General features: G+C 41.3%; 1 protein-coding gene across 1 annotated transcript; it reads left to right on the forward strand.

The window, feature by feature from the left end:
• The first annotated feature begins 402 nt into the window (after positions 1-402).
• IL20RB (interleukin 20 receptor subunit beta) lies at positions 403-20,370 on the forward strand. Its single transcript, XM_070949793.1, has 7 exons — positions 403-1,231; positions 3,789-3,915; positions 8,514-8,704; positions 10,441-10,565; positions 14,886-15,036; positions 17,011-17,156; positions 19,830-20,370. The coding sequence occupies exons 1-7, from the start codon at positions 1,174-1,176 to the stop codon at positions 19,956-19,958; spliced, it is 927 nt and encodes a 308-aa protein (XP_070805894.1). The 5' UTR covers positions 403-1,173; the 3' UTR covers positions 19,959-20,370.
• The last annotated feature ends 3,620 nt before the right edge of the window (positions 20,371-23,990 follow it).

Here is a 23,990-nt window from a genome sequence, read left to right on the forward strand (position 1 = left end):
CCCGTGGAAAATTCGCTTTTAGAAACAAGCCCCGAACTTTGAATAGCATTTTGCTTTTTTTAGGGCGCCTTTCCTTTTCCTAACGATGTGCATGTTGTTATAGGCGAGCCAGTTTGGTGTTAGTGGTGAAGGCTTAGTAGAAACTAGGAGACTTAAAATTCTAGTCCCATTTTAGAAATGAAAGCTGGTTTAGGAGGTGGCTTGGCTCCTCTCTCTCTTTCTCTCAAAAGCCCAATCCAATCCGCCTCACAGAGTTGTTGTGGGGAAAACAGGATGTACGTTTGCTGTCCTGAGTTACTTATAAAATGGCAGTAACAAGAGTTGGAAGGGACCTTGGAGGTCATCTAGTCCAGCCCCCTTGCTCACGCAGGAGACCTGTACTCGGGATTCGAACCGCCGACCTTTCTGATCGACAAGATCGGTGTCTTAGCCACTGAGCTCAGTGTCTTAGCCTTAAGTAATAAAGTAAAATAAAATAAAATAAAATAAAGGCAGGGTAAAAATCAAATAAATTCATAAATGGCCGCCACAGATGGGGTGAGCAGATCCATAGGTGGTAACTCTGGCCTCCTGTTTGCAATTTAGCCCCTAAACCTGCCATTAGGGTGCCTGGGGAAAGATTATGAAATTTGGCAGAAATGTGTGTAAAATTCAGGAAAGGGCGTTGGCCACGTGTTGGGCACTTGCCATAGACGTGACTGAGATTGTCGGTGGGTGAAGCGGAACAAAAACATACGACAAGGATGGCGTTTCCCAACACCCTTGGAAATAAAACTTCGACTCCAGAATCTGGAGAAACTCAAGTCACTCTTAAAGTCAGTTTCCCCCCCAGGTTGTTGATTGCACCATCAACGGGCCTCAACTGCCAAGTCTTCTCTTCCCTCCCTCTCTTCTCACGAGGTCAGTTGCATAACCTGTAGGAAAATACCAGAATGGAGTTGCCCAAACCTATTATTGAACCCAAATTAGCTCTAGCCACACCTTTCCAAGCAATGCAGATGAACATGGAAAAGGAGACGCCGCCGACACTGCCTAGACACCGACAGTAGCAGTTGATACCCCGTGGGGTCGACAAAGGGTGCCGTGCGTTTTGAGTATGGAGTTGCTCCTGAGGCAGGAGCGGAAAATGCCAGATCTGCTTATACCTTGGCAAGGTTCCTAAACCACAGGGAAATGGCCATATGCTTCCTCTTGATGATCTGCTTTATTTGGATGCCATTTGTCGTTTCAGGTAGGTGGTGATACCCACAATTCAGGCAGGCCCTTAAAGCAAAGTGTAAAAATAAAGTAATATTTCTATGGATTTAGAGCCAAAGAGGGTAGAGTTATTTTTGACCAGAGGTGCAAAAGTTCAACAGATCCTTTGTAGCTCAACCGGATATAAAGAACAGGCAATGTCGATCCAGCTTCCTTAACAAAATGTGTTTTTTCCCTGCAACTGGATTTAGGAAAGAGGAAAATTGTTTTGTTTGTAATATGAAACTCTTGGACAACCTTAATGTGTAAAACTGTGAATCTCTGTAATATTTAAAAACAGGTATTTCTAGCATGTCACTTAAATAGAATTGACAGTTGGACATTGGTTAAAAAAAAAGAACAGAATAATCTGATAAATTGATAGAGTGATGAATATGCACTGTATTAATTTCAGCAGGTTTATGCTAGGTGGTATGTTTAAATTTAGACTATGCTGCCAACAGCTAAGGAGAAAATCGTAAGACCTACCGTGTTTCCCTGAAAATAAGACACTGTCTTATATTTTTTTGAACCCTGAAATAAACACTTGGCCTTATGGCCATGCACTCAAAAGCCTGATTGGGCTTATTATCAGCTGATGTCTTATTTTGGGGGAAACGGTATCCTTCAGCTATACCGTAACGGTGACTGAGAATAATGTTTGTACTGTAATGTCATTTCCTATAATATCTGTTGTGGGAAGAAATGGAATACCTTAGAACGATGGGTCGATCGTAATTTTGAGGCAGGAAACAGAGGATGCAATGGGATTAGGGAAAATTATCTTTCAGTTTGTGTATAGTGTTTGATGTTCAATTCAATCCGGAAGTATCAGGCAAAGGCTATCCAGAGTTATTTTAGAGCTAGGTGACCTTAGTTAATAAATAAATAATAAACAAGACTGCTTTTCCTAATATGCAATTCCAGCCACATTATTCCAGTAAACGGGATAGAAAATGTAGCTCGTTTTTGACTTATTTTATTTATTACATTTATATGCTGCTCATCTCACTGTCATGCAACTCTGGGTACCTGATTTAGAATCGTTTGTTTAGCAACTGTTCAAAGTTACAAAAACCTTGAGAAAAATTACAACTTGCAACTAGTCCTTGCACTACTGGCTATTGTGGCATCCCCACGGTCACATGATCAGAATTTGAGTGCTTGGCAACTGGCATGTATTTACAATGGTTGCAACACTCTACCATTGGAGGTGAGAACTGTTTCCCTCCTTTTGAATATGGTTAGAATATTATTGTCTTCAGAATAATACACTCATAAACTACAGAACTGCCATCTTAAGCAGTAGTGGTTTTCACTTACCTTTGCTACTGGTTTGAGACTTGCACAAGCGAAGCGAGCGTGTGGCACTTCTGCGCATGCACAGAGCATCCGTGATGATGACCAGGCAGGTGGGCAGAGCCTCCCGCCCCCGCCACTTGAACCGGGGCGAACCAGTAGAAACCCACCACTGATCTTAAGTGAATATAAAAGGGATGCATCTCTAAAGACAGGAGCACATAAAATGTGTGCTGAGAAAATGTAAAATTCTCACAGCAGGAATACACCTTGAAGGAAAATATTTGAACTATCGGCAAACAGATATTTATAAGTTTAAACAAAAATGAACTGACGCAAAGTCTTCCTCATTCTTAAGTAATGTACAAGATCTGATAAGACACTTTTTCTAACTTGCATCTTGTAAAACAAATACTAAATGTCTGATAAAACTCCTTTTTTCTAACTTGTATCTTGTAAAACAAATACTAAATTGCATACTATTTAGTTTGAGTTCTATTAAAAGCACAATTTGGGGCATCTCTGTTAAGTAAATTCCACTGAGTCCCATGGTCCTTACCTCTAGCTGAGTCAACATAGTCTTTAAGCTTAACTAAGCTCTTCAGTGACGACCATTTTTTTACACTTACGACCATTGTAGCATCCCAATGGTGACAGGATCAAAATCCAGATGCTTGGCAACTGATTCATATTTACGACGATTGCAATGTCCAAGGGTCATGTGATCATGCTTTTGCAACCTTCTGATGAGCAAAGTTAATGGGGAAGCCAGATTCACTTAAAAACCATGGGATTAACAACTGCAGTGACTGAACTGTGGCAAGGAAAGTTGTAAAACGGCAAAATTCACTTAACTGTTTTACTTAGCAACATAGATTTTGGGCTCAATTGTGATCGTAAGTCAAGGACTACCCGTACATCTACATCTGGTAATTGATTATTCAGTAATAAAGGATCTAAAGGGCAGTGAGCTGTTGGACAGTATTACTTGGTCTGCTGTGTGGATGCTTGGGTGGTTGAGGGGTGGGGAATTTTTGGTGGGTGGGGGTGTGTCGGGATTGTCATGTGTGTTGGGCTTGGTTTCTGGGTGTTATTTGAATTTCGTAATATGGGTGTACTGTGTATTTACATACAATGACAATAAACTATTAAATCTGATGTGATTTCCTAATAACAACCTCAGTGTCTCTAATCTGTGAGGTAACTTTTGTTTTTCTCTCTTTATATGTCATTTTGATGATCCCTACATAAAGCTGCGTTACTAGCACCCCCTCAGAATATTACAATTCTGTCCACGAATATGAAGCACTTTCTCATTTGGAGCCCAGTTGCGGAGATTGTGCCTGGCGAGGTTGTAAAATACTCGGTCGAATTTCAAGGGTAAGTTCTTCTTTCATCTTGAGTAGCCTAAAGACAACTCAGCATGACTGATAACTAAATATGTGCTCCTAGACAACTGCAACTTATACCAACCAAATATGTTGGACTAAGATACACCTGATCATACCAGCTGCAAGTAGTAGAAGTTACAGTCCCACAAATCGAGATTACAAGAGGAAGGAAAGCTACAATTTTCTGCTATACTCAATACAATAGTTAACTAATAATGAGGAGGCACCACAGAGGTTTATGAAGTTATTTATGCTATGAAGAACATGAACAGGGTGAATTGTTCTCCATTTTGTCTTGTACTCATAGCAGATGGTTGCCTAGTAGGGCATTCAAGAGAAATAAAAAGAAATGCCTCACATGGTGCCAAGTTGATCAATGAAATTTGGTTCCCTGAAATATGGTTGAGGGCCACCATTTTTTTTTAAAAAAAAAGGAAGATAAACTAAGGCCCTTTCTTGGTTGACAGTTACAGCATCCAAATGATTTGCTAATCCCATTTTGCCCCTTGATCACATAATGCTGACTTTAATTTTGTCTTCTATCTGTATTTTTAAGAAGTCTTAGGTGCCAGTTTTTATGTACCACGTTTACTTTCCCATAGTTATTGAACTGACCATTGTTTGGGGAAAAAAAGTTGACTGGTTAAGCCTTTCATCTGATTCAGCACGTCCTGTTACTAGAAAGGCTGCCGGGGTGAGACAACTTTGTCTGTTAAGCATTTATGGTGGAGGAAGGATAGGCAGCTAGGAAAGATAGGAAAATGTATTAACACAACACTACAAAATCAGCAGTCGCATCCTTTGTCACTTCCACCCATGCGGTAAGCTCAGAAAAGTCCACTGAGAGAAATCTAAAAGAAATTCTCAAGCACTCCGACAATTAGGTAGAAAAAGAAAGCTTCTTAGAAACTGCAAGACCAATTTTAGATAAGATTCGAAGCATCTTAATGTGTGCGTGGAGGATGGGTTTCCTTGTTCCAAAAGTTGAGCTCCAAAATTCCTCCTAATCGGGATACAAATGCAGGAATATAAGATGGACAGATCTCCCAAAACAGTAGACTGTATCACTTTAGACTACTAGAGAGTGATATCTTTTTCTTTTCCTTTCTTTTAGAACAATTAATCAGTGGAACAACTTGTCTCCAGAAGTTGTGAATTCTCCAACGTTGGAAGCTTTTAAGAAGAGATTGGATAACCATTTGTCTGAAATGGTATAGATTTCCTGCTTGAGCAGGAGGTTGGACTAGAAGATCTTTAAGGTCCCTTCCAACTCCGGAGACTCCTGAGTCTCCGGAGAAGGGTGGCATATAAATCGAACCAATAAATAATAAATAAATAAATAAATAAATAAATAAACTCTGTTATTCTATTCTATCCTATTCTATCCTATCCTACCCTACCCTACCCTACCCTACCCTACCCTACCCTACCCTACTCTACTCTACTCTACTCTCCTTAAGAAACCAAACTGCAATTAGAAAAACATTGGGAGAAAATTCTACAGAATAACAAGAGTTGGAAGGGATCTTGGAGGTCTTCTAGTCCAACCCCCTGCTCAAGCAGGAAACCCTATACCATTTCAGACAAATGGTTGTCCTGTCTTCTTAGAAGCTTCCAGTAATGGAGCACCCACAACTTCCCACAAATCGTTCCACTGATTAATTGTTCTCACTGCCCAGAAATTTTTCCTTGGTTCTAGGTTGCTTCACTCCTTGATTAGTTTCCATCCATATTGGGAGAAAATTCTAAACCCAATCCCCGTCTACTAACCTTGTTTTCCACTCCCAAGGAATTTAAGAATAGCATTTCGAATGTTCTATCTGCTGTTGGGAGTGACGAAATCTCTTTTCCCGCCTTAAAACTTTGCCATGGCATTCTGTTGCATGTATAGGCAAGCTAGGCATGCAGTAGTATTGCAACAAATTAACACCCATGCGTGGTTGGATTGGTATCCCCTGCCAGGCTTACATGCCTTTGGGCTTCATCACATTGTAATGCAGATGTGCGGTTGCAGTCGGGGTGGAAGAAATGCTTTTATCCAGAAGGGAGATTCAGTTACAATCTTTACGTTCTCCTTTCTCTGTGACATGAACAAGCACAGCGACCACGGGGCAGGTGAAAGCACAGGTAGATCATCATCTCCAGGAGGTACTTTGGGCCATCCACAGCAATGTGCTTTCTTCTCATTCTTGAAGGCTTGTTGCTATGTCCTCAACAGTAAACAGCCCTTCTGTGCTCCAGGGCAAGGAGGGTGGATGGATGAGATTTTTGTCAATAATATCTTTAGGGCAAAATGAATTCTCTTTGAATTTAACGTCTCAGGCATCTAAGCCCTTCATGGCATGGGTCCAAATTACTTGAGGGACTATCTCATCCCATTGGATTGGCCCATTCCACCTGTGTTGGCAGAGGAGGCATGCCGCGGGCCCCATCAATCAAAGTATTCCAGCTGGCAGGATCCAGGAGAAGAACCTTCTCTGCTGTTGCACCTGCCCTTTGGAACCTCTCCCCATCCCCCAGGTCAGCTGTAACCCTCCTGAACTTCCATAAGAGGCTAAAGATCTGGCTCTCCCAGTTAACTTGGGACTCTAATGGAAAAATTTCACATTGGAGCTGTTTTGATAGATTAATGGATCCCACCTCTTACTCAGTCCCTCCCTGTCTTTTAATTTGGACCTCAGGTATTTTATTTATGCCTTTTAGGTTTTGTATAGTTTTTATCTTTTTAAGCTGCCCAGAGGTACTCAGTGGTAAGATGGGCGGCTGGCAAATTTTACAAATAAATAAATAAATCTCAGCCAGAAACATGGGAAAATACATTGAAAGACAGAAGGAAGAGGATGAGAAGCAAATTTGGAAAAAGAGGCAAATTTAGAAAGACTGATATGAACACACATTGTTATGTATAAACACACATTATGCTAAAATGATATTTCATCTATTTATTCATCTATATCCCGCTGTTAATTTTTACAAGTAACTCAGGGTGGTGAACATATCCAACACACCTTCCTCCTATTTTTCCTACAACAATAACTGTGAGGTGAGTTGGCTGAGAGTGATTGGCCCAAAGTCAATCAGTTGGCTTTGATGGCTAAGGCAGGACTAGAACTCAGAGTCTCCCACTTTCTCACCTGGTACCTTAACCACAAGACTAAACTGTATGAGAATCTGGCTTTTGAAAATTATAAACCATGATCTATGACTTAGAACTTGGGTAGATTTGAGTTAAACTTTAGGCATTTTTATAAAACAATAATAACAGAAATAGTAATAAAATAACTTTTAGCTGAAGGGTACAAACCTTGTGGTCTTCCAGATGTAGTAAAATGAGTGTTTCCAATAGCTCTAGGCAGCATTAACCAATAGTGAGAAATTTGGAATTATAATTCAGCTAAATTTATTCATTTGTTAAATTTGTGCGCTGCCTGACTCAACAACTGTGGGTGGTTCACAAGTACAAACGTATTTTAAAAAACTAACATCTGGAAAGCCACAATTTCCTTTTTCTTCCATTAGATCCACCAACGGGAGCCAGTTACAAGAGAGAGGCTGAAAGCTCTATCCAAGGGGTGTCAAACTCAATTTCATTGAGGGCCGCATCAGGGTTGTGTTTTACCTCGGAGAGTGGGGTGGCCAAGGTGGGCATGGCCAGCTTGACATTACTCATGTCGGGGGCACCTGTGGTGGCCAAGTGCTAAGGCAGGACTTCCCTCAGGCCCTCCCTCACTCTCATAACCTTCCTTCCTTCCTTCCTTCCTTCCTTCCTTCCTTCCTTCCTTCCTTCCTTCCTTCCTTCCTTCCTTCCTTTCCTTCCTTCCTTCCTTCCCTCCCTTCTTTTTCCTTCCTTGCTCCCTTCCCATCTTCCCTTCTTTTTCTTTGTCTTTCCTCTTTCCCTTTCTCCTTTCCTGTCCCTTCTTGCATGCTCACATGTAAAAGGGGAAACATTTCTCCTTTCCTTTTGTTTTTAGTTTGTTTTGCTAGCCCTCTGCCAGTGAAAACAGAGCTCAGGGGGCCGCATGTGGCTTTCCTGAGCTCGATTATAGCTGGCAGAGGCACCACAGGCCAATCCTTTGCTTTTTCCAGGGTAGCCCTGCGGGCCAGATCTAAGCACCCCGCAGGCCCAATCCAGCCCACAGGCCTTGAGTTTGACACCTCTGCTCTATCCTTAGGCTCAGGAAATGAGTTACTATACTTATTTCTAACATACTCTGAGCTATCTTTGTCTACTAGGGATTAGATATCCTAACGGCCTAAAGATTGTTAAAAGGTTAACAATTTGGAATCAGATCTCATTGGTTGGCTGCACATGAGCCACTCATTAGTCGATCTGTCCATTTTTGAACTTATGTACATACATCCAGGGATACCTAATCTCAGAGCTGCAATTACAGTTACAAATAGGCTACCAAGGAAATCATGTTGCTTATGAGCTGGCCCTTGCTATTTTATTTATTATATTTGTATGTCATTGAATTCAAATGACTCAGGTTCTTTTTTTTTTTTTCCTGAGGCAATGTAAGGAAGGTCCGATGTTCTCTGTATAGAAACTGGCATTGTTTTTGTTTTCTTCCTAACTATATCTAGGGAATATGAGAGAGACTATGCCAACGACAGCTGGATTCCCATTGCAGAATGCACAGGTGTTAGTCTTACTCAGTGTGATATCACCGAAGACATATCAGCTACTGTGCCATATAATCTACGTGTTAGAGCATCTACGGGGACACAGGCCTCCCTCTGGGCCACACTCAACGGCTTCTTCAATCGTGTCACAAGTAAGTCTGTGTCCCGTGTTAGGAAATCTCACAACCCCAGCACCTGTCTGAATGAGCCCACTCTTGAACCTTGTTTTGTTGATATCGGGCCTAGCAACTATTTAAAGCAGCTGCGTTGGGTGGGGCAGGATTTTGTGGCAGCTTTTTCTGACTGGAAATGAGGCCTTAAACTTCTACTGAGGTTGTGATCCAGCCTTCCTCAGTGGGAATAAATAAATAAGTAAGTAAGTAAGCTTTTTAAGCCACCATTCACATTCAGGAGAGTGCTTGGGAGCAATCAATCAGAGAAGTTAAATCAGCATAAACAGAGTAAGGACTCCATTTTAAAGAAAAGGCAGCTGAAATAATGCGGTTTTTTTTTTTTATTATTGAAAAGTTTTACAAAAAGTTTACATATTCCCCCCCCCCTTCCCTATCTCAAACTCCCCCCCTCCTCTTCCCAGAACAAATTACAGGGTATAACCTTCAACAATCATAATCAATCCTAGTCTAAATAATTATGACATTCCACATCTCTTGTTCCTTCAATTCCCTAATTACCCGCCTAGCTTTATTACTTAAAGACACACCAAATATCTATATAATCATTCATAACCTATCTGCAATTTCTTATTCCGGTATTTATTTTGAATATAATCTATCCATCTTCTCCAGTCTCTTAAATATCTTTCATTTGAATGATCCTTCAAGTACGCCGAAATTTTTGCCATTTCCGCTAGGTTTGGAAATAATGCGTTTTAAGAGTCCATTTACTCAATGGAAAGAGGAAAAGACTAATATTGACCATATGGGAAGGAATTGGGCCGCAACAGGTTGCTACATCCATTCAGCATAAAGTGCCATTGCAGTTATCTTGTCTAGTTAGAACCAGAGCAGAAGTAACAGATTACGTATTTATTACTACAGAAGGCACCTGGGGGCAAATACGACATTCAAACAACCCAGGAAACATTTCAAGTCCGAGCAAGATTGCTGGCTTTAATGATAGAACTCAGCTTCTACCCCAACTTTAGCCCTAAGGGTTTTCTAACAAAAAAATCAGGAGAAAAATCAGGTCAAAAAAAAAAAAATCAGGTCAGGAGAAATAGAGGATACACAAAAGATGCTTGTCTCAAGAATATAATTAGGGGATCTTGCTTTAAAAAATTCAGCACACTGTCATTAAATTGGGAGGTGTCCTCTGATGAAGGGCTGGATTTACTCATGATAGATTCTTGTCTTTGACTTCCTTCCTTCCTTCCTTCCTGACTTCCTTCCTTCTTTTAAGACAGGATGATGACTTTTTTTGGGGTCATACATCTCATCAGATGTCCAATAGCCTCGTATAAAAAAAAAAATCCTAAATAACTTCCCAGATAAAACCACCTCATTAGATTTGGACAACTTGCAAGATGTCCGTAATTTTGAAGCATTTCTAAATATTCATTCAATAGGGTATCTTTTCTGAAACCAGGGGATGCCCTGATAGTCACAATGTTGAGCTGATGATACCTGCTATAAAGTGTATGAACATAAGACCCAACCACCTATTTAGGTCCTTCCTGGTTGGTCACAGCCACATGGTCAGGTCCACGTGGTGGCAAAGTCACGCCTCCCTTGAAGGAGACAGTGGTACAGTCCTTCCTCAAGAATCCATTCTTGGACCCAACAGTTCTGAGCGATTCTTGTCCCGCCTCCAACCTTCCCTTTTTCCACCTACTGAATATGTGAATCCCTTTTCTTCTTTTTTTTTATAGCATCCCTCATTCCGCCAACGTTGACCGTCACCACTGATGGATATCACTTGCTAGTAGAATTGGAACACCTGGGACCTGCCTTTGAATTCTGGATATTTTACTGGAAGAAAGGCCCAGAATCTAAAGTAAGTTCTGATCTTACTTCTGATCTGCAATTGTTTGTTTAGATCGGGACTGTCAAACTCCCGGCCCACGGGCCAGATGTGTCACGTGCTGGGCACGCCCAGTTTAGTGAAGGGGGAAAAAGTCCTGATATGTTACATGACACCGCCATGACGATATGAGTTTGAAACCCCTGATTTAAATGGATTGAAAGGCAGGAATGTTTCTTTACTGGGCAAGGTTGAATCATTAAGTCACCCTGAGCTTTGACTGAAACTCTGAATGCACTGCTGTGACTCATCTGCCTTTCTTTGAAATTTCCTGTCATATAATGTTGCCTGCACAGACATGGGATCATTTTGGTTCCTGCATGTGGCAATTCAGCTATCTTGTTTGGGAATATGAGCGCATTCACCTATTGCCAGCCTTCCTAAGTAGACCAGACAGGAAAAACAACCAGGTGAATTAATTCGATTTCATTGTAAGGCTACATTAACAGAAGCTTGAAAGTTTGAATTTCTCACCATCTCCTTTACAGCAGTGTTGGTGAAGGAAATCTCTTTCGAGCCTCTTTCTCTGCCCATTATATGATAGGTAGTCCTCAACTTACGACATGTCATTTAGTGACTGTTTAAACTTACAACAACACTGAAAAATAGTACTTAAAACTATTTTTCACGCTTAACGACCGTTGCAGCATCCCCATGGTCATGTGATCAAAATTCAGATGCTTGGCAACTGGTTCATATTTGTGATATATATTATGATGGTTGCAGTGTCCCGGGATCATGTGATTATCTTTTGCGACCTTCTGACAAGCAAAGTCAATGGGGAAGTCAGATTCACTTAACAACCAGGTTACTGATTTAACAACTGCAATGATTCACTTAACAAATGTGGCAAGAAATGTTGTGAAATGGGGCAAAGCTCACTAACAAATGTCTCAGCAACATAAATTTTGGGCTCAATTGCGGTCGTAAGTCAAGGACTACTGCCTGTACGCAGCTGCAGGTTATGTGCTCTCTTATTTGACCACTCCCTAGACAGGGTCTCTCCCCTGACCCCCGTCTCCCAAGGTTATTCGCCCATATCATTACACCTCTCTGCAACCATTATCAAAACTTGCTTTTGAATCCCACTGCTGCCATTAGAGAGCCGTGGTGGCGCAGTGGTGAGAATGCAGTATTGCAGGCTAATTCTGCTGACGGCTGACCGCCAGCAGTTCGATCTTGACCAGCTCAAGGTTGACTCAGCCTTCCATCCTTCCGAGGTTGGTAAACTGAGGATGCAGATTGTTGGGGCAATAGGCTGACTCTTGTAAATTGCTTAGACAGGGCTGTAAAAGCATTGTGAAGCGGTATACAAGGCTAAGTGCTATTGCTATTATTTTTTTCCCCATTTATTGTATATGGGAATAAAAATAATAATAAGCAAACTCACCCCGACAGTCAACCATGGTTTTCCCAGTTGTAACATAATGGCTCTGAAAACTGGATCGTCAAAAAAGGCTGAAGAAAAATGTACACCTTTGAATTTGGGATTGAAGAAAATTGTTAGAACTGCGAGAAGACCAAATAATTAATCATCAGATAAAGTGAAACCATTGCAGCTCCTGGGAAGCATTAAGAAGGAAGTTGAATGTAAAATATTTGGGACGTAAGATGCAAAGGCAAGAGTCATTAGCAAAGAGCTTGATGTTTGGAAAAATCAAAGGCAATAAAAATAGACAATAGAAAATTAGATAATAGCACCGATGATACAAGTAGGAGGTTATAGGAACTCTGAGAAGCAGGCACAGATACACCATCCTAGCAAACTGACTTCCATCAGGTCACAAGGAGTTAGAAGCCACTGAACCATCAAACAAAAACAACAATGGATAAATGTAAATAATACTACCCTGTTTTTCCCAAAATAAGACATCCCCTGATAATAAGCCGAATCGGGCTTTTGAGCATTGGCAATAAGGCCAAGTGCTTATTTCAGGGTACAAAAAAATATAAAGCAGTGTCTTATTTTCGGGGAAACACGTTATATAATAGGAGTTGATATTAGTTGAAATGCAAGAAAAGGCTTTTTTTACCTGCATTCAGTTTTGGTCGCTACGATGTAAAAAAGATGTTGAGATTCTAGAAAGAGTGCAGAGAAGAGCAACAAAGATGATTAGGGGACTGGAGGCTAAAACATGAAGAACGGTTGCAGGAACTGGGTATGTCTAGTTTAATGAAAAGAAGGACTAGGGGAGACATGAGAGCAGTCTTCCAATATCTCAGGGGTTGCCACAAAGAAAAGGGAGTCAAGCTATTCTCCAAAGCACCTGAGGGCAGAACAAAAAGCAATGGGTGGAAACAAATCAAAGAGAGAAGCAACCTAGAACTAAGGAGAAATTTCCTGACAGAACAATTAATCAGTGGAACAACTTGCCTCCAGATGTTGTGAATGCTCCAACACTGGAAGTTTTTAAGAAAATGTTGGATAACTATTTGTCTGAAGTGGTGTAGTGTTTCCTGCCTAAGCAGAGGGTTGGACTAGAAGACCTCCAAGGTCCCTTTCAACTCTGTTTATTCTGTTCTGTTCTATTCTGTTCTGTTCTGTTCTGTTCTGTTCTGTTCTATACTTGGAGAGCCCAAAGTCACCTGGGTGCCTGGTCAAAGCCTCTGATGCATAACTTTCTTCCCATTGGGGCCAGGTGACCATATTTGCCATGAAGTTCTCAGGAGAAGGTCCGGTTGTGATTTTAATGTTTCACAATGCCCCAAAGAATCCTAAGTCTGGAGAAATTTAAGAGATTTGGAGAGATACTAGAACCAGCTTACTTGGTGCTGCTTGTAATGTTGGAAGAAATGGTTTGATGGGCAGGAGAGTCATCAAAATTACAGGCAGGGGGTCCTTGCCAAACACCCAAGTTGTGGACTAATTTAGGAAAGCCAGTTGGATCCCATCTTTGTTGATATTTTAGTGTGGTGCTAAAACATTTTTTGATAGGCCGCATTTTTCGTGCATGGTTCAGGCTTGTTCTTTTTGTGTTTTTCTCTGTCGTTCCTTTGTGATGCTCGGGTTTTCCTCTACACCCGTTCTTTCTTTTAACTGGTTTACTGATTGCAAATTGCTAATCAATAAAGCAGTATATTGCAGTACGGAATGATTTAACTTCCCGGAGCTGTTTAAATGGCTATCAGACCCAAGAGACATGTAGCAGTTGGATAACCTGAATTTGCCTACAAACATTCCAGTGTGTACTTTTCCTCACTCCTTGTTACTGTTCTAAACCTTGAGGTTGAATCTCGTACTCAAAATACAGGTAGTCCTTGACTTAGGACCACAGTTGAGCCCAAAATTTCTGTGGCTAAGCAAGACAGTTTGTTAAGTGAGTTTTGCCCCATTTTAGACCTTTCTAGCCACAATTGTTAAGCGAATCACTGCAGTTGTTAAATCAGTAATATAGCTGGCTTCCCCCATTGACTTTGCTGGAGAGAAGGTTGCAAAAAAAGTGATCACATGACTCTGGGACACTGCAGCCATCATAAATACATGCCAAGCATCCAAATTTTGATCATGTGACCATGGGGATGCTGCAATGGTCGTAAGTGTGAAAAACGGTCAGCAATCACTTTTATCAATGCCATTGTAAGTTGGACCAGTTACTAAATGCATGGTTATAACTTGAGGACCACTTGTGTATAACAACATTTTAATGTGTAAAAACCAGGGGTGAAATGCTCCCGGTTCCGACCGGATCGCCCGATCCAGTAGCGATGGAGGTGGTGGTTCGGAGAACCGGTAGCAAAAATCCCTGCCCCCCCCCCCCCCATGCCCAGCTGAGCTATGCAATCATCAGAGGATTTTTTTATTATTTTTAAAAGCATTTTTTCTACAACCTCTTCGGCTGAAAAAATGCTTTTAAAAGTAAAAAAAAAAAGCCTCTGATGATCGTGCAGCTCAGCTGGGATCGTCAGAGACTTTTAAAAGCATTTTTTCTACAACCTCTTCAGCTGGAGAGGTTGCAGAAAAAAATGGTTTTAAAAGTAACCCCCCAAAAAAGTTGGCCATGCCCACCCAGTCACATTACACCCCTACCCAAGCCACGCCCACAGAACTGGTACTAACAAATTTTACATTTCACCACTGGTTAAAACCCGAAATTCAAAACCATTTGCTTTCCTTTGGATTTTGGAGGCATCCTGGGGAAAAAAAAAAAAAAAACCACTGCGATTGTTTTTCTTGTTTAGCAACAGGGGTCCGGGGAAGGGTAAACCAGTCTAGTTAAGGAGATTATTTCACCTAACACGTGGAAATTTCCTTCAGCCTATATTTGCTTTTCATTACGTGTTTTACACGCCTAGGTTTACCGCAAAGTAGTGAGGGAAAGCTCCACCACTGTGCACCTGGAAACAATGGAAGCTGGAGCTGAATACTGTGTCAAGGCTCAGACCTATGTGCAAGCGATCAACAGGAGCAGCAATTTCAGCGAGGTGCAGTGCGTGAAATCAGAAGGTGAGAACAAGGTGGATAAAAGGAGTGGGATGGATTTACAGATCTGACAAAGCTGTTGACTGCATGGACTCTGGAGAGCAGGGGTGTGAAACTCAAGGCCCGGGGGCTGGATCTGGCCCATGGGGCACTTAGATCTGGCTTGCAGGACCGCCCTGGAAACAGCAAAGGACCAGTCCGTGGTGCCTCTGCCAGCAAAAATGGAGCTCAGGAGCCTGTTTTTGCTGGCAGAGCACTTGGGCCACCACAGGCGCCCCTGACATGAGTGATGTTGAACTGGCCACGCCCAGCCTGGCCCTGAGGTTAAACACAACCCTGATGCGGCCCTCAATGAAATCGAGTTTGACACCCCTGCTGTAGAGCAGTGTTTCTCAACCGTGGCAACTTTAAGATGTGTGCTAGGGAATTCTGGGAGTTGAAGTCCACACTTCTTAAAGTTGTCAAGGCTAAGAAACGCTGCCTCAGAGGGAGCAAATCCAAATGATCTAAACTACTGCGGGAGGATTGGAAGGGGGGTGGGATTCAAAGGGGTAAAATTATTATTGTAGTATTAAGCCCCATAAGACCTTAAGGAGTCCATTCAGAGGTGGGTTTCAACAGGTTCTGACCAGTTCTGGAGAACCGGTGGCAGAAATTTTGAATAGTTCGGAGAACCAGTAGTAAAAATTCTGACTGGCCTCACCCCCATCTATTCTCTGCCTCCCAAGTCCCAGCTGATCAGGAGGAAATGGGGATTTTGCAGTAACCTTCCCCTGGAGTGGGGAGGGAATGGAGATTTTACAGTATCCTTCCCCTGCCACGCCCACCAAGCCACACCCACCAAACCACACCCACAGAACCGGTAGTAAAAAATTTTGAAACCCACCACTGAGTCCATTGCACCCCGTAAAGCCCCATTTTGCTTCCCAAGTTGTGTCCTCTTTCCTCCTTTTGAAGGATCTAAGAGGCAAAACGTGAGTACCTCTTCTTAATTACCTCCAGATAACTTTCTCAAATGAAAAAAAAGATAAAACATGTTGCAGCTACCCTTTCAAATGATATTACACTATTGCTCATCAGCTACCTGGTCCTCCTGAGAAGGCACAAAAACAAATGGAAGACCCTAGGCCAGGGATGTCAAACTAGCGGCCTACGGGCCGGATGCGTCACACGCAGGCCACACCCATCCCAGCTCCACGAAGGAGGAAAAACATTGCGAAACGTCACGTGATTTGGCACCCGTGCCCAAGCTGTCTGTTTGCTTACGCATGATTTAATCATGGTTTACCAAACTACATGTGACAATCATCCATCATGGTTTGCAAAACATAATGGTTGGGTTTTCATAGCCAGTTATAAAAGGGAGGGGGAGTTACAGGCTTTTTCAAATAAATGATGGAATCATAGACGTGAATATGGCCTTCATGGCTACCTAGTCCTACCTTTTCAAGTTAGGACATATTCACAATAGAGCATCTCAGCAAACAGTTGTCCAGCTCCTGCTTGAAGACTTCTATAATAACCCTGCTAACCCAGTGACTGATTTTGTTATATCTTGTGTGGCCTAAAAAAATTTTCTCTGAGGTTCTCCAGACGAGGGGTCTCCAACCTTGGCAACTTTAAGACTTGTGGACTTCAACTCCCAGCAAAGCTGGCTGAAGAATTCTGGGAGTTGAAGTCCACAAGTCTTAAAGTTGCCAAGGTTGGAGACCCTCTGCTCCAGACTATTTCTGGAGTGAATAGAAATTCCTTTTTGGATAAATTGATCTGGGAAAGGTTTGCTAATAATACATGTCCAAGAGATACCTGCAGAAGGAACTTGCTCAGGTGAAAAGCAATTTGGAGAATGCTTAAAAGCTATTGAGAACGCTGATTGCAAAATGGACCTATTCCATTTGTTTATTTATATTAAATTTTTATGCTGCCCACCTCTCTTGTACCTAAAAATTTTCAATGCAAAGCCTTCACTGAGATATTGATGTTTCTTTCTGTCTCCAGATGCCAAAGTCATACTGTTGACCTTTGCCCCACTCTTCCTGATTATTTTTTTTGTGGCTGTTCTGGTCCTTTCTTTTCTTGCTTGGAAAACCTGTCGGATCTGCCAGTATTCCTTCTGCCCAGACGAGGTCCTTCCAGATACTTTGGTAAGAAGCTCTGCTCGGTGTTTTCATTTTTGCTTCTGAGCCCATCTACCTGAGGTCCAAGATACCTTGCTGTTATTCTTTAAGGACATGGCTTTAAGACATCTGCTTCCCAGCACAAAGCGGAGACGGTTCCATTTAATATGTCTCCCATTCAGTATTGAAATGTAGTCATCTATCTCCCAACCCAAACCTTGCTATGCAGGATGCATGATTGGCAGCAGTTCAGTAGCAACCGGTTGATGGAATATGACCAGTTCCTATTTCTTGCTTTTGGCTCCTGTGATATGTGTATTCCTTCCCTCTCCCTCTCTTTTTCCCTCCCTCCCTCTCTTCCCCCCCTCTCTCCATCTCTTCCGCCCCCTCTTCTAATCCCATTTGGCAACTTCTCTGATTATCCATTTTAGCTTGAGCAGCAGGTGTGATCAGGCACCAATGTTGAATAAAGAGGTAATCTATGAATCATTCATGGGTTGAGTGGGGACAGCATTGCTTGATCTGTGTGGTGAGTGGGGGTTTCCCAGTAAAGCAGGAAATCCCCCACCCCCATCAATTAAGTTCTGAGCCCAGCCTCACCCCTCATTAGGAAGAGCAATGAGTGAGATCTTTCCTGCAAGCAGGAATTCCACCAACGATTTCCTTCAACTTATCTCTGCATTAAAATTGTCAGGACAGCATTACTTGCCACCTTTTTAAGGAGGTGTAATAGAAGTCAGCTGGAAAGAAAGGGCAAATTATGTCATCTCACAGACTGGAGGAAGACTTGTTAAACTGGCTATGTACTTAATAGTGTTATGCTGGAGAAGGCACATTTTTATCAGTGTAGGTTCTTCTGTGTAATAGGAGTTTGAGGGATCCTTGGTGCTCTCTGAGCTTGGTTGTTTTCTTGCAGATATTTCATTACCCAGTCCTGATGATGTTACTTTATTTATTTGTTTGTTTGTTTGTTTGTTTGTTTGTTTATTTGTTTATTTATTTGTTTATTTGTTTGTTTATTTATTTATTTATTTATTTATTTATTTATTTATTTATTTTTCAAATTTCTACACTGCCCTTCTCCTTTCGGACTCAGGGCGGTGAACAGCCAAGATAAAAACATCTATACAAACATCACAGTTAAAAATAAAGTTAAAATAATTTATAAATTTGGCCCATAATTTAAAACTTGTCAATTAAAATCAATATTAAAATTTTAAAACTAACCCTAAAATCAAGACAGACCGGCTAACTGAAAAAAATAAGTTTTTAGGGCCCGACGAAAAATCCGGAGGTCGGAGATCACTCGTATCTCTGGGGGTAGATTGTTCCATAGGGTAGGTGCCACCACAGAGAAGGCTCTCCTCCTGGGGGTCGTCAGCCGGCATTGTCTGGCCGACGGCACCCTGAGGAGGCCCTCTCTGTGGGAGCGAACCGGCCGGTGGGAGGCTATTGGTGGCAGAAGGCGGTCCCGTAAGTACCCTGGCCCTAAGCCATGGAGCGCTTTGAGTAATGAAATGTCTGCAAGAAAACAACCAAGTTTTTAATTAGCATTTATAGCCCACTATTTTTCTACGAAGATTTTGTATTGTCCTGTTTTCCTGAGAATGTATCTGAAATCCCATTTAACGGGCATTCCAAATTGATTGGAATGATTGCATCATTCCAATCCAGGCTGTTGATGCTCAGAGGTTTCACCTTCTGAAAGGATTCCCAAGATGATTAGGTATTGAGGGATCTCTTTAGATCAGTTTGTAACCTAGTTTGGCCAACGCAGGATTTAGATTGGTATAAACTGAGTGGTTAGATTAACAGAGCATTTGATGCTAAGCATCAGAAGATAAGTTACAGAAATTTAGAGTGCAAAATAACAAAAGACACTTGGGACAGAACTTGTATAGTTTCATATTTATTTAGTTTTACCCAAATTGGCTTTCTCCAAATCCTTTGGACAAAGATTGACAGAATTCTCAGCTTCTGAGCTAAGAATTCTGGAAAACATAATGCGATGTATTTCAAGGACGACATCTTGGGAAAAGCTGTGGTATCAGTCCAGTCCAGGCTGTTGATGCTTAGAGGTTGCATTTTATTGTTGGAAGAAATATCCTTCTGGGTTCAGTTCCAAGTAGGGAAAAAGACACTGGAAACATGGTGGCTGCTTGAAAAGATGGTTTTAATGGTGGGCAGGATCACATGCCTTGATGATGTTGGGTGAAGAAGAAAAAGGACAGAGATGCTGGGAGTGCCCTGGTTTCATGCTCTCTGTTGGGCCCCACCTTAGAGTTTCCTGTTCCTGTAGAAGAAATGTATCCCATTGGCTGTTAGACTCCTAGGGGGCGGGGGTCTTAGCTAACTTTGTTGGTTGTCTGTCTCCCAGGTGCCATGTGGTGAGTCCTGTTGCTAGATGGGTAGAGGGCTAATCCTATATTTGTTATGTAGAATGGACTGGCTCAGGCCTTAATGGCCCATTGATAAAGGTGGGGGGCTGAGTTTCTACCTCTCTTTTAGGGGAAATATTCTGCCCTTTTAATATTTTCTATAATATTTCATTTTTCTAGGAGAGGGATGGGTGCTAACTTCCTACAGTATTTGTATTAGAATGTTAGGTCCATCATCTTCTCTGTGGGCGAATTGATTTCTGCAGTAGAAAGGATGTTTCTGCGTATTCTTTACTTAGCTTGCCTTTTTTTTTCCTTCTAGAAGCTAACAGCATCACCTGCTAAGATACTAAAGGAGAGGGGAGAAGAGATTGAGAAGTGTGATGAATCAGTGCAAGTGTTGCCTTCCGAAGAGATTTTGCTTCATTTTTGGATCCATGAAACTCTTTAATATCACCTTAAAGACACTAACAGCAAACTGAGATTAGCAGTCTTGCTCTCCTTCTTGACCCCTCTTCAGGCACACCACAAGGTTTCTACTGAGAAGGACCAATTGCACAAAGATGGGAACCAAAATACATATTGATATCAGGGAGAGGTTCCAGCAACCTGGATTTCTTCATCCTTAACTTGACAGAGAAGTGTAGACAGGTTGTGGGTTGCAAACAGACCATCTTTACAGCCACTTACTGAATGACTGTCTGTTTAATTGGGATGTAAGGATCTTGAGCTAATCCCATTCCTCTGGTTCCTTAGAAAGGTAATATTGGAAAGAGGTACAAGTCCAAGTCTGTTTTCTAATTCATGCTTGTAAGCCAGGAGGAACAGAGAAAAATACCAGGAGGTATTCTGTCTTAGTTGTACAGTATATTCCTCTATAAGAAAGCAAGTTGCATGAAATGGCTCTTTTTGGGGATTATTTATTACAACCCTTTTGTGAAGGCTCTCATGTCTTCAGAAAGCAATGGTGATCTAGATGCCACTATATTTCCACTACTACGGAAAGGCAATCAGTGAGAGCCAGAAACTCAGAAATTTGGGTTGAGATTTAGTGGATCATTCAATCAATTGTTCAAAGAAAGGCTCAATCATAACCATTCCTAGCAGGGGTGGGTCCTACTTACCTTTACTACTGGTTCGCATCTTGCCCGTGCCCGTGCCCGTGCTCTTCTGCGCAGATCTACTTTGATGATGTCCAGGTCAGTGGGCGGAGCCTCCCGCCGGTTTTACTACCAGTTCTTGCGAACCGGTCTGAACCGGGGGCAACCCACCACTGATTCCTAGACTTTATGGCCTACTCTGACTATATACTGTCATTCCACATGACTGCAAATCAGATAAGGTCCTCTTTTTCATGCGAATTCTAGAATCAAGTACAAAATTCATTAACTCATAGCTGGCTTGCTGGCTGTATTTTGGAATATTTTTTTTTCTCCTTTCCGAGGGTCCTAGATAGCTGTCTTATTTCCAACTGCCAAATCTGAGCAAAACATGGCTGTTTTCCACAAGCTGAAATGCTTACTGCAGAACTGGAATTCAAAGTTCGGATGCTTTCTATTCCCGGGTGAGATTTTAAATGATTTTTTTTTTCTTGTGCTTTTTAACATGCAAGCACTGAAATGCTTAAACGCATAGTTAAAATATGGAGCTGAGCTTTTATTTACTTTGTGGCTGTAGCTGTGAATTTTAAGTTCAGTTCACATACTTGGAGGTTTAAGATGGGTGTAAACCTTTGTATATTTCTTATATCAGCCATACAACAGCAACATATCTCGCTGTGTATCTGTATTTACAGCCTGATCATTCCTAAGATTTGCTGTGGCTGAAAACAAATGTATGGGAAGACATCAGATAATGTAAAATTATGACTATGGGGCTGGGAGGGGAACCATCCTCTGGCAAATTCACATAAGTTGAGTGGCTTGATTCACATTTCACACTAAGCCATGATGTGATTTGTTTAGTTTTCAGTTTATTGCGTTATGAAAATCCAGGAGTTGTGACTTATAGGAAGCTTATGCCTTAGCATGAGGTGCTAAGAATATTATGCATAATATTCAACAACTCTAGCAAAAGAGCAAACTCTAGATTGTATAGTGATGTCCAAGATCCTTTTCGATTTGGTAAATTTTTCCCTTATATGTCTGCCTGTACCTTTAACAAGTGCACAAAAAGCAGAATCTTAATCAGCCCAGCATTTTGTGCCACCGATTCTGCAGGCAGGAAAAAACTGCACCAGGAAAATCTTGGTCTGTCATACAGGTATTAAACAACAGCCTTCATCTATTAAAAATCAAAGGCAACCTGTTAACAGTAGTTTCATGGAAGATTGAAGGGGGACAGTTAGAAATTGTAGCTGATCTTTTTTTCCCATCAATCAGATTTTTCTTTCAACCTTAAGGCAGTTAAATCTGTCGTTTAAGAAAATGAAAATGTTAGAATTGCTATGAACATTGCTGCCTGCTTCAATAGCAATGGTTTGCAATAATAGAACAGAATCAGAATGTGATTTTTGATTCATGATTTGAACGTAAGACCTGATTTAAATATATACAAAATAATACATAAGTAATCATTTGTTATTTACAATGGATTTATGGCAACTTGTGTAATGGTAACATAAATTTGACAGAATTGTTCCTTCTTTATACTGTAATTCTGTATAATTCAGTATACCTGTTTCAGATAAAAAGGATGCATAGATAGGCAAAAACAATGCATAGATAGTCCTCAGCTTATAATCAGTTGGCACTTCTGTCACTAAACAAGGCAGTAGTTAAACAAGCTGCATTCAAGTTTGTCTTTTTTTTAATGCAGTCATTAATGGGGAAATCTGACTTTCCCCATTGACTTGACTTGTTGGAAATGGCTAGGAAGGTAACAAATGGCAATCACATTATTCTGGGATGCTACAATTATCATAAATATGTGCCCAAATTTTGATCATGTGACCACAGGGATGGTGCAGTGGTTGTGTGCTGACTTTTTAGCAGGGATGAAATCTACTTACCTTCCCAACCGGTTCAGAAGTATACGCGCCACGCCCACGTGCTCACTTCATTCGCGCGCGGACCCTCTGTGCATGCGCAAGCCCTTCTGCGCATGTGCAGAGGGTAAAACACAGGTTACTTCCTGGTTAAAACCAGGAAGTAACAACTGGGCGGGTAGAGAGAGCTTCACGCCACCACTGCTACCGGTTCTCCGAACCACTGGCCGCCATCGCTACCGGTTCAGCTGAAGTGGTCCGAACCGGGAGCATTTCATCCCTGCTTTTTAGTTCTGCTGTAGCTTCAAATGGTAATTAAACAAATGGTCATAAGTTGAGGACTAACTATATAATGTTGGCTTTAATTCCATTACCAGGAAGAGAGTCTTGCTGAATTAAATAAAAGGAAATACACAAAAACTGAAGTGGTATTGTCACACCTTTATATGTCTGAAATCAGAAAACTTCAATATCTCAATACTCAAAAGAGTTATTTTCTGTTAAAAGCCTCAGTGCTAATGATCAAAAATACTTTCTGGAAAATCTTTGATTCAGTTGTTAAAATTCTTCCTAATAATTTTTTCCTTCCTGGTGTGAAAAAAAATAATAATTCAGTGAAGCTCACTAAGGCGAATCTCTGATTATTTTACATGCGTAGACCTCAAACATGTACAATTCACATCCAAAATTGCAGAAATGCAGGTATATTCAAAGGAGAGGTAGAGGAAGGAATGAAGCTACGTGTGTTTATTCCGTAATGAAGCAAAGGCATTTTGCTCAAGAATAAAATGTTTCAGACATCAAATCAAATCAAATCTTTATTGTCAATGCACAACATGTGTACAATGAGATTGAGTGGTGCAGACACCCCCCCAACACAGAATACATCTCAATAACTCAATAAATAAAACAAGAAAACCCCTAAACCCAAATAAGTAATAACTGGCACACATTCCCATATACATATATGTATATAACATTATATTATGTTACACCGGTATGAATGTGTTGCACTGGCCCTGCAAGTCTTATCATATTAAATCTAATAGTGGTGTTACGTTGCGTTCAGAAGTCTCATGGCCCACGGATAAAAGCTATTTTTCAGCCTATTCGTTTGGCTGGCTATGCTTCTATATCTCCTGCCCGATGGTAGGAGAGTAAAGAAGTGCTGACCAGGGTGTGAATCATCCCTGAGGATTTTCCTCACTCTGCTGAGGCAGAGGGTCCTGGCGATTTCGTCCAGTGAGGTCAGGGGGCAGCCCATGATTTTTTGTGCTGTGCTCATCACCCTCTGTAATGCCTTTCTGTCCACGGCTGTCAAGCCAGCGTACCATACCGTAATCATAATATTGAATTGATAGTCTGTTCATCTTTATTCCATTACAAATGTTAAAGATTATTTCTAGGTAACCATGCAAACATTTGTAACCTAGAATTACATTTTTAAGAACAATAAATATTGTATTAAATTTGCAGGTATATAAAAAGGTAAAGGTA

This window comes from Pituophis catenifer, unplaced genomic scaffold, assembly GCF_029215685.1.
Source record: "Pituophis catenifer annectens isolate HBS135680 unplaced genomic scaffold, rPitCat1.0.hap2 SCAF_9, whole genome shotgun sequence".
NCBI lineage: Eukaryota > Metazoa > Chordata > Lepidosauria > Squamata > Colubridae > Pituophis > Pituophis catenifer.